The following is a 13,598-nucleotide window of genomic DNA, read 5'->3' as shown; positions in this document are numbered from 1 at the left end:
GCTTGCATGCTGGGGCTGCAGGGGGTGGTTTTGCTGCTGCTGCTGCTTTTCAATTATAAGAAGTGGAAACGAAATTAAAAGTTTAATTAGTGTTCACGGAGTCCACAATTTGGGAAAGCTTTGCTGCGCTGCAGCAGCTGCGAGTGACAAAAATAGCAGCAAGCGGAACAACGTGACTACGTGGCTCAAACGGTGCTGCAGCTGCCGCAGGGGATCCTTTGCTGCTGCTGCAGCAGCTGCTGCAGCAGCTGCTGCATTCGGCTGCTGGTGTGGGGAGATCAGCTGGTGCAGCAGCAGGGAAGCCGCTGCTGCTGCAGCTGCTGCAGCGGGTGCTGCTGCAGCAGGAGAGGCAGCAGGGATCATTTGGCTCCCGAGCCGCGGATCTCCCGAACAAAAAAATAATAAACAATAATCAGTGAATAAATAAATAAATAAAGGACTCAAAGCAAAGCTATTGCTGCGAGAAGCAACTCATTGCGGGGCCCCACCTGGGTGAGGAGTGTTCGGATCTGTTTGCTTCTTTGTTTCTTTCGGGCTTCGAAAGCAGCGCGGTTCTGCTGCTGCTGCTGCTGCGCTGCAGCAAGGACCACTGGTGTGGACCAGTGGTGCGCGAGCTGCTGCGCCTGCTCCTCGCGCTGCAGCAACTCCGCGTTTGCTGCTTCCAGCGACAGCTGGGAAGCAGCACTTGCAAGTTCTTGAGTTGGGAACCAGCTGTCTGAACAGGGGACTTTGTAGGCCTCGAAAGCCACGGAGTTTTGAAAAGGAAAAGCGTTAAAAGCTTCGAAAAAGGAAAAGAAGTCGCTCTTCACTGCGTAGTCGTTCACAGTGTTTCGCGTCGGCGCAGCAAACAGCAACTCGAACTTCTTCGCCAAGTCCGCGTTTACTGTGCTTTCCGGGAGACCAGTGGTCACGGGGATTCCCAGGGACAAGAGGAAGTCTGCTGCTGTCACTCCTGGCTTTTCTGCTCCCGAAAGAGCTGCGGAAGCAGCAGCAGACTCCAAAAAGCTGCTCTCCCACTCCTGCTGCTGCTGCTGCAGCCCCGCAGCAGCGCGCAGCGCCTGCAGACTCTCCAGGTCCTTCAGCCGGCTGTTTGCTGCGCTGCAGACGGCCCGCAGCAGCAGCAGGTGCAGCGCGAAGTCTGTCTGCGCCTTTTTGCTGCTGTCCGGCGGAAACGGGCAGTTGCGCACGGCCTCCACTTGCTGCCGCAGCAGCACCAGCAAATCCGGACCCCCGGGCTCCGAAAGAAGCCCCCAGTAAGTGTAAAGGTCTTCAAATTCTCTTTTCACAAAGTCTGAAGACAGCCGCCAACGAGACTGGAAAGTCCGCAGCGCTTTCTCGACATCGCTTAAGTACCAGCCCAGGCGGAGGCTGCTGACTTCGACTGCGGGCTTTCCCGCAGATCCCGCGGCCCCAGAAGCCCCAATCGCCGCCAAAATTGCAAATTCAACTAATACTTGCAAAAACATCTTTCAAAAATCCACAAACTGCTCGAAAACACACAAGATCGACGCAAGTTCAACACTCCGATTCGCGGAAACGCGGCGCCCAGCCTTCGCGTCTCGAGACAGCCCGCCAGGTAGCCCGCGGCTCTTCTTTTTCCGCTCAAAAACAAATAAAATGTATTTTAAATAAACCTGCTTTTTTTCTCCGAGAAACTCGGAGTTTCACTGACACTTCCGAGCAGCTTTCCGCAGCTGCTTCGCTGCGCAAGACCCTCCTGCCGCTTACAGTGCGCCCCCAGGGGACGATCGATGCGCAAAAAGATACACAGAGAGACCCGAAATTCCTAAACTTCAATTAACTATGAAATAAAAGCAGATGCATGCAAGAAGGAGCTGAAGACGCCGTGCCAGAGCGTCATCACGCTGCGGCGTCCGCGGGCTTGCAGTGCGAAAAGCGAAATGGCTGCGCGGGACCGCAGCGCTTGGACTTCTGCAAAAACCAGCCTCTGCAAAAACAAAACCCCAAACGAATATTCACTTTTGGAGAGGAAGAACCATTCCTGATGAAGAACTGCCTCTTTTGCAGCGGACAAGGCCTCGGAAGATCTGGGGCTGGCAGTGCTCGCTGCTCCGCCAGCAGTCAGTCACACGCGCGGGAGAAAGGCGGAAAAAGTCTCTTTGTGCTGCATAGAACTCAAAAACAATAAGACTATTTCATTTAAATGAATATTTCTTCGCTTTCACTGCAATTCAAAGACAGTGCAGATAGGCAGCCAGTAAGAAAAGCCAGACAGCAGCGCAGCCAGGCCTAGCCAGCAGCCCCCCGTGTGCCAGATCCCGCTGCTGCAGCTTCAAGTTGCAATCTAATAAAACATTTAAATTGAATTTTAAAATGTTTTTTAATTTTAAACTCAATCTGCAACAAAAAAACTGAATTTACTTTTATTTCTTTCTCCGCGGGCTCCGCATGTACACCTGAACTTGTTTTGTAGCCTCCCTGACTTGGCTCAACAAGTACAGCATGAAGTGGAAGTTTTAAAAGATTTTGCTGCAACTTTTTCGTTTATTTAAAACCTTTTCAGTTTTTTTAAACAAATTAACATTTGTCAATTAAAAGAAAGGAAGAAAAAGAGCAGAGAGGCTCTAGAACTGAAAACTGAAAAGGAAAAATTAGGGCAAATTTGGCTGAGGCCCTTTCTTGCTGCTGCTGCTGCTGCTGCTGCTGTTGCTGCTGCTGCTGCTGCTGCTGCTGCTGCTGCTGGCTTGCCTTTTTCTTGAGTCTTTTCCTGCTGTGTTGCTTTTCTAGAGTTGCTGCTGCTGCTGCTAGTGGCTTGCCTTCTTGTCCTGCTTTTGTTGCTGCAACGCTTGGTGCTGCTGCCGTTGGGGAATCTGCAGTAGCAAAACCACAAGTGAAATCTCAAAAGGATAAAAAAGCAAAACCCCGAAACTTTCTTAACTCAAAATCTGCCAAATATTCTCTTTGCATGCATGCGCATGCAAAGCAGCTGAGAAGCAGCAAATGAATTCAAAGCCGCACTGAGGGAGCTGCCAGACGCAGTTGCATCCACTCAGAACTCTACCTAAACCCTAAACCCTAAACCCTAAACACTAAACCCTAAACCCTAAACCCTAAACCCTAAAGGTTTCGCTCAGCTGTCACTGCCTCTGCAGTAGCCGAAAATCGTAAACCTCAGCCTTAATTCCCCACCGCGGTGTATTGCCAACCCTAAACCCTAAACCCTAAACCCTAAACCCTAAACCCTAAACCTTAAACCCTAGCTTAGCGAGGCGCCCGTTAACCTGTCCACGGGGAAACTTCCATTCTTTTGCAGCTAAGGTTTAATTGGACTTAATTGAACTACTCCTCCAGCATTAAATCACGAAATATATTAATTTAAAATGAGAATAATAAAATAATTCGAGAAAAATAGCTCAAGAAGTTCGAAGTTGAACTCTCCCTGAAAAATATCCATTTCGAGCGCCACAGGCTTTCTTTTCATTCCAAAAGAGCTTTTAAATACTTTTATTTTTTTGAATTACACAATTACAATTAAATACTTTTTTTGCGATTTTTAAATGCAAAATTACAATTTTTTAATTATTCGTTCCGAAGTTTTTTTCTTGGCTGAAACCACCCCTGGGAAGGGCCCGCACTGAGTTCAACAAGAGGAACCTCGGGCTATTTTTCATCAATTTCTGCATTTCTTTTGACTAAAATACCTCCTTTTTAGATTTGAATGTTCTTAAAAGATGCAAATTAAATTAAAAGATAATCCTGCTTCCCTTTAGCAGCTCGCCGAGCTGTCCGAGCTTCTTCGGAAGCAGCCTTTTGCTGCTTTCCTCTGCTGCAGCAGCAAACATCTAAATACTCTACAGATTGTGCTGCAGCAGCAACAGAACTTTTAATTCATTTTAATTTTATTTTTGAACTTAATTTTCTTTCAATTCTCTTTTATCAGCGCCTCAGTTCCCCAGTGCTGCCGCCCGGCTTACTGAAGGCACTGGGAGCTCCGCAGCCAGTTTGATATTTTCTTGATTGAATTGCGTGTTTTTTGTTATTTTAAAAGCCTAATAATCTACAAATACTATTTCTAATGTCAAAATAATTTTTTTCCAGCGATAAAGCTGCTGCTGGGCAGCAGGCGTTGCTTATTGGCTTTTATTTCAAAGAGCTGTGCTCAGCCGGCCTTCGTCCAAGGGAAGCTGCACTTACACTCCGGCCTGAGCCCCATTAAATAACCACGAAAAAGGAAATATAAAATTATTTATTATTATTTATCATTTAATTGAATGTTAGAACGGAAACAGCAAAGAAAAGGAAGCCTCAGGCCCTGAGATCTTCCCGAAACGACGTCGTCATATCCTCTTTCAGGAGTTGTATGCAGCTTTCCGAACAAGATCTGCTGCAGGCGTTGCTCATTTAAAGCTTTTTAAGAAATCTTAAAGGCCCTTTTTGCAAATTGAAACTCCAAATCGATTAAATGCAAAATAAAATCCGCGCCGAGCCTCGCAGGCATTCAGGAGGCTGTTGGAGGCGTTCGGACTTGTGCTTTTTCCAGGTTAGAAGTTCCCTTTTGAAGTGAAACATGAATAAAAATAAGAAATATAATGTTTGCAGTGCAAGTGCTTAGTTTTGGAAGCAGATTAGAAGGGTATTTCCCAAGATATTTTGGCAAAGTTGAAGAGCCCTTTGCCCCTTTTTCTGCTTCTTGCCGGCATTTGTTGAACACCATTTGCTGCAAAGCCCCCAAATATGTTTTTTGAAGAGGCAGAAGCACTTTCGGCGAAAGTTGCTGCTGCAGCAGAAGTTCATTTGGGGCAACTTCAGACGCCTTGTGGCTCTTTTTGGAGGCTTTTTTCGCTCCATTTCCTAAAATAGTCAAAAATGAATTTCCCAAAAGCTCTAGGGTTTAAAAATGCATTTAAAACGAGTTCTGAAGTCCCAGAAAGAAGCTACAAAGGGTTTTGGACTTGCACAAGCCTCCTTTCCAGTTTTGACAGGGAACTCAAAATGCAAAATGCTGAACTTCAGGACTTTTTTTGAGCCCCCAGTGACTTTAGACACTCTAAAAACTCAAAACAAACGATTAATTTGAATTATTTGCGTTTAAACTCCGCAAAAAGAGGGAAAATGCCTGCGAGGCACACCCGCCTATCCGAAGTGAGCAGGGGCGGCGGCGCCTCTGAGGAATTGTGCAGGAAACAGCACTCAAATAGAGCCTAAAGGGCTTTTATTTACGTAAAATATCTCTTTTTATTTAGAAGACAAAGTGTGGAGTTGCAAAAAAGAAGATATTTGCGCGTTCAGCTTTCCGCACAGAGTGGACGGGCGGCGGTGGAAACTTGTCTTCTCCACAGCCCAAACTTCGAGAAAACGAATCTTTTTACTGTTAAAAAGAATTGAAAAGTATATTCTTTGCAAATAAGTCGAGTTTGCCCCGCGTTATACCCCCAGGTGGGCCCCACAGAGCTCTGCCTGCTGCGCTCGCGGGTGCCTGTGAGTTCCGCAGCCTCGCGCCCCTCTTTCTCCTCGTCTCCGCGGGAAAAAGACGAATTTGCAGCAAAAAACAATTTTTTATTTGCAAATAATTCTCGAAAAAAGGCAGGGGCCGCCAGAAAGCTGCGCTGCTGCAGCAGGAGTGACCGCAGGTGACCCCCACCCCGTCGCGGCTCTTTACGGACCCAGCCACGCCCATGTAACTTTTTGCTGCTCTTTTTTGCTGCTATTTGATAAGGCACAAGTACCATTTTAAGTAGATTCTGGGGTGTACGTACACCGCAGCTCGCGATGGAGAGCTGCAACCGTCGCCAGCTGCAGCTCCGCCCCAAAGCGCCTTCGCTCTTCTCTATGCAGCAAACACTAGGAGTCCCAGCAGCAGCAAGAGGGGCTCCTGCAGCAGCAGACCTTTCAAGTCTGCGTTTTAGGGGAGGAGGAGGCTTTAGGGGACCCCGCACAGACTCTCCCAGTCAACTGCTGCAGCAGCAGCAGCTGCAGCAGCAGCTGCAGCACCAGCTGCACCAGCAACGCAGTGCCTGTTCCCCGCATCAACCTGCAAAAAGACACACCGCAGTTGACATGCCGGCAGCAGCAAACGAAGGGGCGACAGCAGCGGCGGCACCAGCTGCAGCAGCAGCGACAGCTGCAGCAGCAGCTTCAGCGGCCGCAGGGGCTGCAGCAAATGCTGCAGCAGGAGCAGCAGCAAAGGCAAAACAAAACAGCACATTGTGCTGCGGTGACAGCGTGCTGAAGATCCGCACTGCTGCCACCAGCTCAACAGCAGCGGCAGCAGTTGCAGCAGCAGCAGCAGCAGCAAATCCAGCTGCAGCATCAGCGTCAGCCTATTTAGAGCGGATTTCTACTCGCCCCAAGACTTTCCTTTTAATTGCTGCTGCACTGCTGCTATCTCTGCAATGCTTCGGCTGCACTGCAGCAGCAGCAGCAGCAACTCAGGGCGCTGCAATACCGCAGCAGCAAATGCTGCAGCAGACGATAGACAGAGGGCTGCAGCCGCTGCCTCCGCTTGCAGGGGCTGGGCAGAACTTGCTTCAGCAGCAGCTGCTGCAGCAGCAACAGATAACCCGACGCGCGCAGCAGCAGCACCAGCTGCAGAAACAGCAGCTGCTGCAGCAGCAACAGCTGCAACTCATTAACCAACAGCAGCAAGGCCAACGTGTCCCCGTGGCATTGGGACAACAAGTAGGTCAGCAGGGGGGTCCGCTGCTGCAGCAGCAGCTGCTTCAGCAGCAGCTGCAGCAGCAGCTGCAGCAGCAGCAGTTGCAGCAGCAGCTGCTACAGCAGCAGCAGCTACAACAGCAGCTGCTGCAACAGCAACAGCAGCAGGGGCTGACACCCTTCCAGCAGCAACAGTTGGAGCAACTCCTTCAGAAACAGCAGCAACAACCGCAGCTGCAGCAGCAGCAACCGCAGTTGCAGCAGCAACAGCCTTCTGGCCAGTTTGACCAGCAGCAGTGGCAGCGATTGGAACAGCAGCAACTGCTGCAGCAGCAGCAGCTGCAGCGGCTGCAGCAGCAGCAGCAGTTTCTCCAACAGCAAGCATGGCAGCAGCAGCAGCTGCAGATGCAGAACCAGCCCCCGTATCGGGCCGCACTCAGAGCTATGGACACTCCTGCTGCTGCTGCTGCTGCTGCTGCTGCACCAGCTCCCAGCGCGCCGCTATCTCCTGCTGCAGCAATTTTAGTAAAGAGCCTCCGAGGGGTCTTGGGAGATCTCTCAAGCAGCAGCAGCGCGTTGTCTGTGGAACAGCTGACATCTCTTGTGCTGCAGCACCTGCCGCTGCAGCAGCAGCGGCAGATATATTTGCAGCTGCAGCAGATGCTGGGGCCTGAGCAGCAGCCGCAGCAGCAGCAGCTGCAGCAGCAGGCGCAGGCGGCGCCGCTGCAGCAGCTGCGGCAGGGCCAGCAGCAGCAGCCGCTGACGGCGCAAGAGGCCACAGACCTCACGAAAGCCACAGCCCTAATGTCAGCAGCAGCAGCAGCAGCAGCAGCAGCAGATGAAGAACTAATAGCTGGGCAAAGCGCAGACCAGTGCCTCCCCACAGAATGCCTCAGCAGCATTCAGGGGGGGCCTCCAGTCTGTGGGTCGGATGGAATAACCTATGAGAGCAGGTGTGCTTTGCTGCAGAAGGCCTGCAGCAGCAGCAGCAGCAGCAGCAGCAGGGGCGTGAAGCTTTCGGTGCAGCACGAAGGGCCTTGTTCGGGGCCGCAGCAGCCCCAGCAGCAGCTACAGCAGCAGCAGCTGCAGCAGCAGCTACAACAGCAACAGCTGCAACAGCAGCAGCTGCAGCAGCAGCAGCTCCAGCAGCAGCTGCTGCAGCAGCAGCGCCTACAGCCACAGCCGCTGCAGCAGCCACTGCAGCAGCACCTACTACCCCAGCCACAACCGCTGCCGCTGCCGCAGCAGCCGTTACAGCCCCAGTTGCCGCTGCAGCAGCAGCTCCAGCCCCAGCTGCAGCAGCCCCAGCTGCCACAGCAGCCGCTGCAGCAGCAGCCCCAGCTGCCACAGCAGCCGCTGCAGCAGCAGCCCCAGCTGCCACAGCAGCCGCTGCAGCAGCAGCTGCAGCAGCAGGCATTTCGCGTTCGGGGCACCGCCCTTGCCCGTGCGACCAGCACCACGACGGCGCCCCCTGCTGCGCTGCAGGGCCCCCACCCCCAGCCGCAGCAGCAACAGCAGCAGCAGCAGCAGCAGCAGCAGAAGCACCGCAGGTGCAGACTGGAGTGCCCCTCCGGGGGCGTGCGTGTCTGCGGCAGCGACGGGCAAACTTATGCAAACGAATGCGAACTAATAGCTTATGCATGTCTGCAGCAGCAAGACATAAGCCTGAAGCACATGGGGCCTTGTCTGAAAGCAGCAGCAGCAGCAGCAGCAGCAGCAGCAGCGCCTGCTGCCGACGCTGCGCCGCCCCCAGAGGCGGAGGACGCTGAACGGGGCAGCAGCAGCAAACCCAAAAGTGCTGAGTGAAGCTGCAGCAAAACGAACACTTGATGTGCACTGATGTGCAGACACAACAGTAACTGCCGCTGCTGCTGCTGCTGCTTCTGCTGCTGCTGCTTCTGTTGCCGCTGCCGCTGCTGCAGCTTCTACTGCAGTAGAGGCAGCTTCTCCTGCTGCTTCCGACACTGCCTCTGCTGCTGCTGCTGCGTTTGCTGCTGCTTCTGCCTTTGCTGCTGCCGCTGCTTCTGCTGCCGACTCCGTCACAAAGCCCTGCACTGCAGCAACAGCAGCAGCACAGCAGCAGCAAAGGCCGCAGCAAAAGTTCATGAACACTTCATCTTACGAGATCTTTAGCAGCCCCCTGACACACACTACCATGCAGCAGCAGCTGCTGCTGCTGCTGTTGCTGCACAGCAGCAGCAGCAGCAGCAGCCACTCCATGTTGCGCAGCTCAAGCATCGACGCAGCTAGCTTGCTGCGCGCGCTGCTGCGCCGCCACTGCTGCAACTGCTGCTGCTGCTTCCCGGGAGGCCCCCCCAACTGCAGCAGCAGCAGCAAGTGCAGCAGCAGCAGCAGCAAGTGCAGCAGCAGCAGCAGCAGCAGCAGCAGTGGCTGATGCATTATGAAGGGAGCACCCAAATGCTAGAGGGCTTTTCGCTCTCTGGAAAACACTAGCGAACAGGTTCTGGTGTATGTACACCCCAAGTAACTCTAAACAGTAAATTCGCCTGTTTATTTGTGTGTGCAAAAAAGATGAATTCTAAACCCTGAACCCTAAACCCTAGACCCTAAACCCTAGATTGTAGACTCTGGACTACACTTTTTGCTTTAAGTATTTTGAATAGAATTCTGTGGGGGCGCAAAGCCAGCGGAGCTGCACCAGGTGTACATATACCCCAATGCAACAAGCACAATATTCTTTTACCGTCTTAAATGCAAATTAAATATTTATCTAAATTGATTTTAAATGATTTAAATGCAAAAATGAATTTGAATGCAACCTGAAGACATTCAAAGTTTCCTTTTGTTTCAAATATTTTCATTTTCACGTCTTTGTTGCTGCAGCACTGAGCTGCTGCGGTGTACAGACACTGCAACCCTGGCATGAATAAATGTTAATTTCTGCATGTGAAAGCTCATTTGTTTAAATTAAAAATATCTTTGCATGCAGAAACTATTCTTTTGCAATAATGAAATAAAATAAATGTGCAAAGGCGTTCTAAAATGCGCAAAAGAAAAGGCGAAATGCTTGCTTCTTCAGATGTATGTACACCAAAAAGCACAAAGTTTCAATTCTTTCTTCAAATACATGCAAGGATATAAATTTAGAAGAAATGATCAGACATACATATCTGTATATATATATACATTTATATATGTATATATATATATATACATATGCATATATATATATATATACATCAAAAAACATATATGCATTAATGTGCTATTATATATATAATAAATGTAATAAGAACAGATGTAATACTTTTAGTGCCCAATTGTAAATTAGTCTCTAAAAGGCCCTTTTGGCTTCCATGGGCCCCCAGAAGGCCCCTTTGGGGTTTTGGGGGCCTTGAGGGGGCCTCCAAAGGGCCCCCATCGCTTTGGGGGGGCCTCCCTATTGCTGCTGCTGCTTGCTGCTGCTTGCTGCTGCATGCTGCTGCTTGGGGCCCCCTTGCTGCTGCTGCTGCTGCTGTTGCTGCCGCTGCTGCTGCGCCAGTGCCCGCCTACGAGGCCTTGGGGGCCCCTTGGGGGCCCCTGGTTGGAGAGAAAAGCTGCAAGTGGGAAAAAATAAGAAAGAAATAAATGAAATAAAAGTGTTTGATGATAAAAATAATTTAAACGAAATTATATTAGTTTAATTGTTCTAATTTAATTGCAAATTAAATAAAACAATTAAACTCCAGAGGCCCCCCAGAGAATTTGAAATGGAAATCAGCAGCAGCAAAATAAAAAAAAATATTTATTTAAAAAGAAGTTTAAACAATTTAATTTTAAAGTATGAATCATTTTATTTAATCAAAAATATTGAAAACCTTTTAATGCAAAGTAAATTAATTGATTGGCCTCACATGAAACCCCTGTAAAGCCGCTAAGCCGCGGGCCAGCAAACCCTGAACCCTAAACCCTAAACGCTAAACCCTAAACCCTAAACCCCAAACCCCAAACCCTACCTAAACCCTAAACCCTAGTCGCACAAGGTCACTAAATCGACGGCCAGTGCCAACGCATGCGGCCTGTGTTGAGCTGAAGAAAGAAGAGCGAATTCAGAACTTGTTACAAGTTTAAAAAGCGCCTAAACCCTAAACCCTAAACCCAAAACCCTAAACCCTAAACCCTAAACCCTAGGGTGCACGGCCGCTCCGCGCACCCTCGAGATCTGCAAATGGCCTTCTGCGGTGGCCAAAGAAGAACAAAAAATATTTAAATAAATCCATTGTAATTAAAAATGTTATTTAATAGCAAAATGTAGTTATTTTAAGCCCGGATTTAGGGTTTAGGGTTTGCAAACCCCAAACCCTAAACCCTTAACCCTAATCGCCGCACAGCACCGTCTCACCGCCTCGTGTGCGTTGGGCTGTGCTGTCCGAGTCCCCTCAAACCCTAAACCCTAAACCCTAAACCCTAGGCGCCCGTCCCCAAGCCCTAAACCCTCAACCTAAACCCTAAAGCTAAACCCTAGTGTTTCATTTCGCTGTGTCTTTTTCTCTCCCTGTGTTTTCGTGTGCAGCGCCCTCTCGCCGCCTGCTGCTAGGGTTTAGGGTTTAGGGTTTAGGGTTTAGGGTTTAGGGTTTAGGTTTCGAAGCTCCCCAAGCCACAAACAGCGTCTTGCACATCCCGTTTGTTGCTGTTGGAGCTTCTAGCTGTCGTTTGGTTGTAAACCCTTGCTGCCTCGTTAGCAGCAGCAGCAGCAGCAGCAGCAGCAGCAGCAGCACGAAATGGACTGGCTTCACCCCGACATTGGATCTAGAAACCCTAAGCCCTAAACCCTAAACCCTAATTCCGCAGTGTGCTGCAGTCTTTGCGCTTTGTTGTCTTGGGGGTCTTGCTGCAGCCGACAGGCAGCAGCAGTGGAGCAGCAGCAGCAGCAGCAGCAGCGGCTACGGCAGCAGCAACAGCAGCAGCAGCAACACCAACGGCTTTACTATGGATATATTTCGATTGCTTAAGTGCTGCCACAGGCACAGAAACAGAAGAAACACACACGCACCCGAAGTACGCGAGCGTTAGGGTTTAGGGTTTAGGGTTTAGGGTTTAGGTCGAACGGCCGGGAGTTCAGGGTTCAGGGTTTAGGGTTTAGGGTTTTGGTCTGCTGCTGCAACATAACTCTACGATCCCAATTTATTTCAGCTGAATTTGTTGCTGCTGGCGGTTTTGCTGCTGCTGCTGCTTAAGCTGCTCTCCGCTTCTTGCTGCTGCTGCTGCTGCTCCCGCTAGTTCTGCCTGTGCAGCTGCTGCTGTTGCAACTGCTGCCTTTGCTGTTGTTTTTGAAATAGCAGGAGTTGGAACTCACGGTGTAAGCCCTAGGGTTTAGGGTTTAGGGTTTAGGGTTTAGGGTTTAGGGTTTGCGGAATGCCTGCAGTACGACGGCCTCGCCGCGGCGGTAAAGCACACACAGGAAGAAGAGGAGGAGGAGCAGCAGCAGCAGCAGGCCAAGCAGCAGCAACGGCGGCAGCAGAAGCAGCAGCAGCAGCAGCAGCAGCAGCACCAGAAGCTGCAGCATCCCTCCATATCTGCTTCGAGAGAGTCGCAGAAGCTTTCTAGTGCTGCAGCAACTGCAGCAGGCGACGTGCTGCCAGAAGCAGAAGCAGCAGCAGCAGCAGAACCTGCAGCAGCAGCACCCGAAGCAGCAGCACCTGCAGCTGCAGCTCCTGCAGCAGAAGCTTCTGAAGCAGCAGCAGCAGCATCAGATACAACAAAAGCAACAAGCCTTGAAGCAGCAAACGAAGCAGCAGCAGCAGCAGCAGCAAAAGGAGCAGCAAAAGACGCAGACGAGAGAACAGCGGCAGCAGTGGAACAAGCGCCACAAGAAGCAACAGCAGCAGCAGCAGCAGCAGAGGAAGCCGCAGCAACAATACAGGACCCACAAGCTGCAGCAGCTGCAGGAGCAGCAGAAGAGGCAGCCATACGTGAAGCAGTTGCTGCCGCAATAGCAGCAGCAGCAACAACGGAGTCGAGCAGCGGACCGGCTGCAGCAGGAGAGGAAGCAGCAGCAGCAGCAGCAACAGCGGCAGCTGCAGCTGCAGCACAAGACGAGGCAGCAGCAGAAGGAGTGGAGGATGCTGCAGCGGAGGCAGAAATAATAGCAGCAGCGAGTGCAGAGAAAGCAGCAGCTGCAACAGCAGCAGCGGAGGCAGCAGCAGCAGAAGCCGCGCGGTGTAGTGATGCAGCAGCAGCAACAGCAGCAGCAGCAACAGCAGCAGCAGTAAGGGCGTCGGAGCTTGAGCCAGCTGAAGCAGCAGCTGTTGCACCAGCTGCAGAAGCAGCAGCAGCAGCAAAAAGAGCCACAGAGACTGCAGCGATCGAGGCAGCAGCAGCAGAAGCAGCAGCGGACGCAGCAGCAGAAACAGCGGCAGCAGCAGCACAAGCAGCAGCGGCGCCGGGAGTTGCGAAGACAGCAGCGGCAGCGGCTGCCGCAGCAGAAGCAGCAGCAGCAGCAGAAGCAGCGGCAGCGAGGGAAGCAGACATAGCAGTGGCAGCAGCTGAATCGGCAGCAGCTGCGGAAGCAGCAGCAACGGAAGCAGCAGCAGCAGCGGCAGCAGCAGCAGCGGCAGCAGCAGCAACAATGACTGGGGCAGCAGAAGTCACTGCGACGCCCGCAGCTGCAGCAGCACAGGCAGCAGCAGCACCCGAAGCTACGGCGAAAGCAGCGCCTGCAGCAGAAGCAGCAACAGCTACAGAAGCAGCAGCAGCAGCAGCAGCAGCAACAGCAGCAATTGCTGTTGTTCCACGCAGCGAAGATGGCTCAGAAGGGGAGATGGGAGCCACTCTGTTTGACCCCCAAAAGGGCCTCTGCACATTCCGGTTCTGGGGGCCCCACGTAGAGGAAGCCTGGGTGAGGGTTTAGGGTTTAGGGTTTAGGGTTTAGGGTTTAGGGTTTGGGGTTGCGGCTGGGGTTCGCGCGCCCTGGCGCGCAGCCCGCTCGGCCCTGGGACCCACGGGGCAGCAGTGCTCCTGCTGCAGCAGCACGTGCTGCTGCT

The 13,598-nt window shown here is 51.6% G+C and overlaps 3 protein-coding genes across 3 annotated transcripts; 2 read left to right on the top strand and 1 right to left on the bottom strand.

The window, feature by feature from the left end:
* Positions 1-440: 440 nt before the first annotated feature.
* ETH_00006055 (uncharacterized protein) lies at positions 441-1,466 on the bottom strand (the record flags this gene model as incomplete). The annotated part of the gene is made up of 1 exon (XM_013376146.1): positions 441-1,466. One exon carries the CDS (start codon positions 1,464-1,466, stop codon positions 441-443), a length of 1,026 nt encoding a protein of 341 aa, XP_013231600.1.
* Positions 1,467-5,730: 4,264 nt separating this feature from the next.
* Positions 5,731-8,421, top strand: ETH_00006050 (kazal-type serine protease inhibitor domain-containing protein, putative; the record flags this gene model as incomplete). Its single annotated transcript, XM_013376145.1, has 1 exon — positions 5,731-8,421. One exon carries the CDS (start codon positions 5,731-5,733, stop codon positions 8,419-8,421), a length of 2,691 nt encoding a protein of 896 aa, XP_013231599.1.
* Positions 8,422-11,544: 3,123 nt separating this feature from the next.
* ETH_00006045 (uncharacterized protein) lies at positions 11,545-13,465 on the top strand (the record flags this gene model as incomplete). Its single annotated transcript, XM_013376144.1, has 2 exons — positions 11,545-11,613; positions 11,981-13,465. 2 exons carry the CDS (start codon positions 11,545-11,547, stop codon positions 13,463-13,465), a joined length of 1,554 nt encoding a protein of 517 aa, XP_013231598.1.
* Between the last annotated feature and the right edge of the window lie 133 nt (positions 13,466-13,598).

This window comes from Eimeria tenella, genomic scaffold (assembly GCF_000499545.2).
Source record: "Eimeria tenella Houghton genomic scaffold, Eth_scaff32, whole genome shotgun sequence".
NCBI lineage: Eukaryota > Apicomplexa > Conoidasida > Eucoccidiorida > Eimeriidae > Eimeria > Eimeria tenella.
The sequence above is the reverse complement of the archived record's forward strand: the minus strand, read 5'-3'. Positions and strand labels throughout refer to the sequence as shown.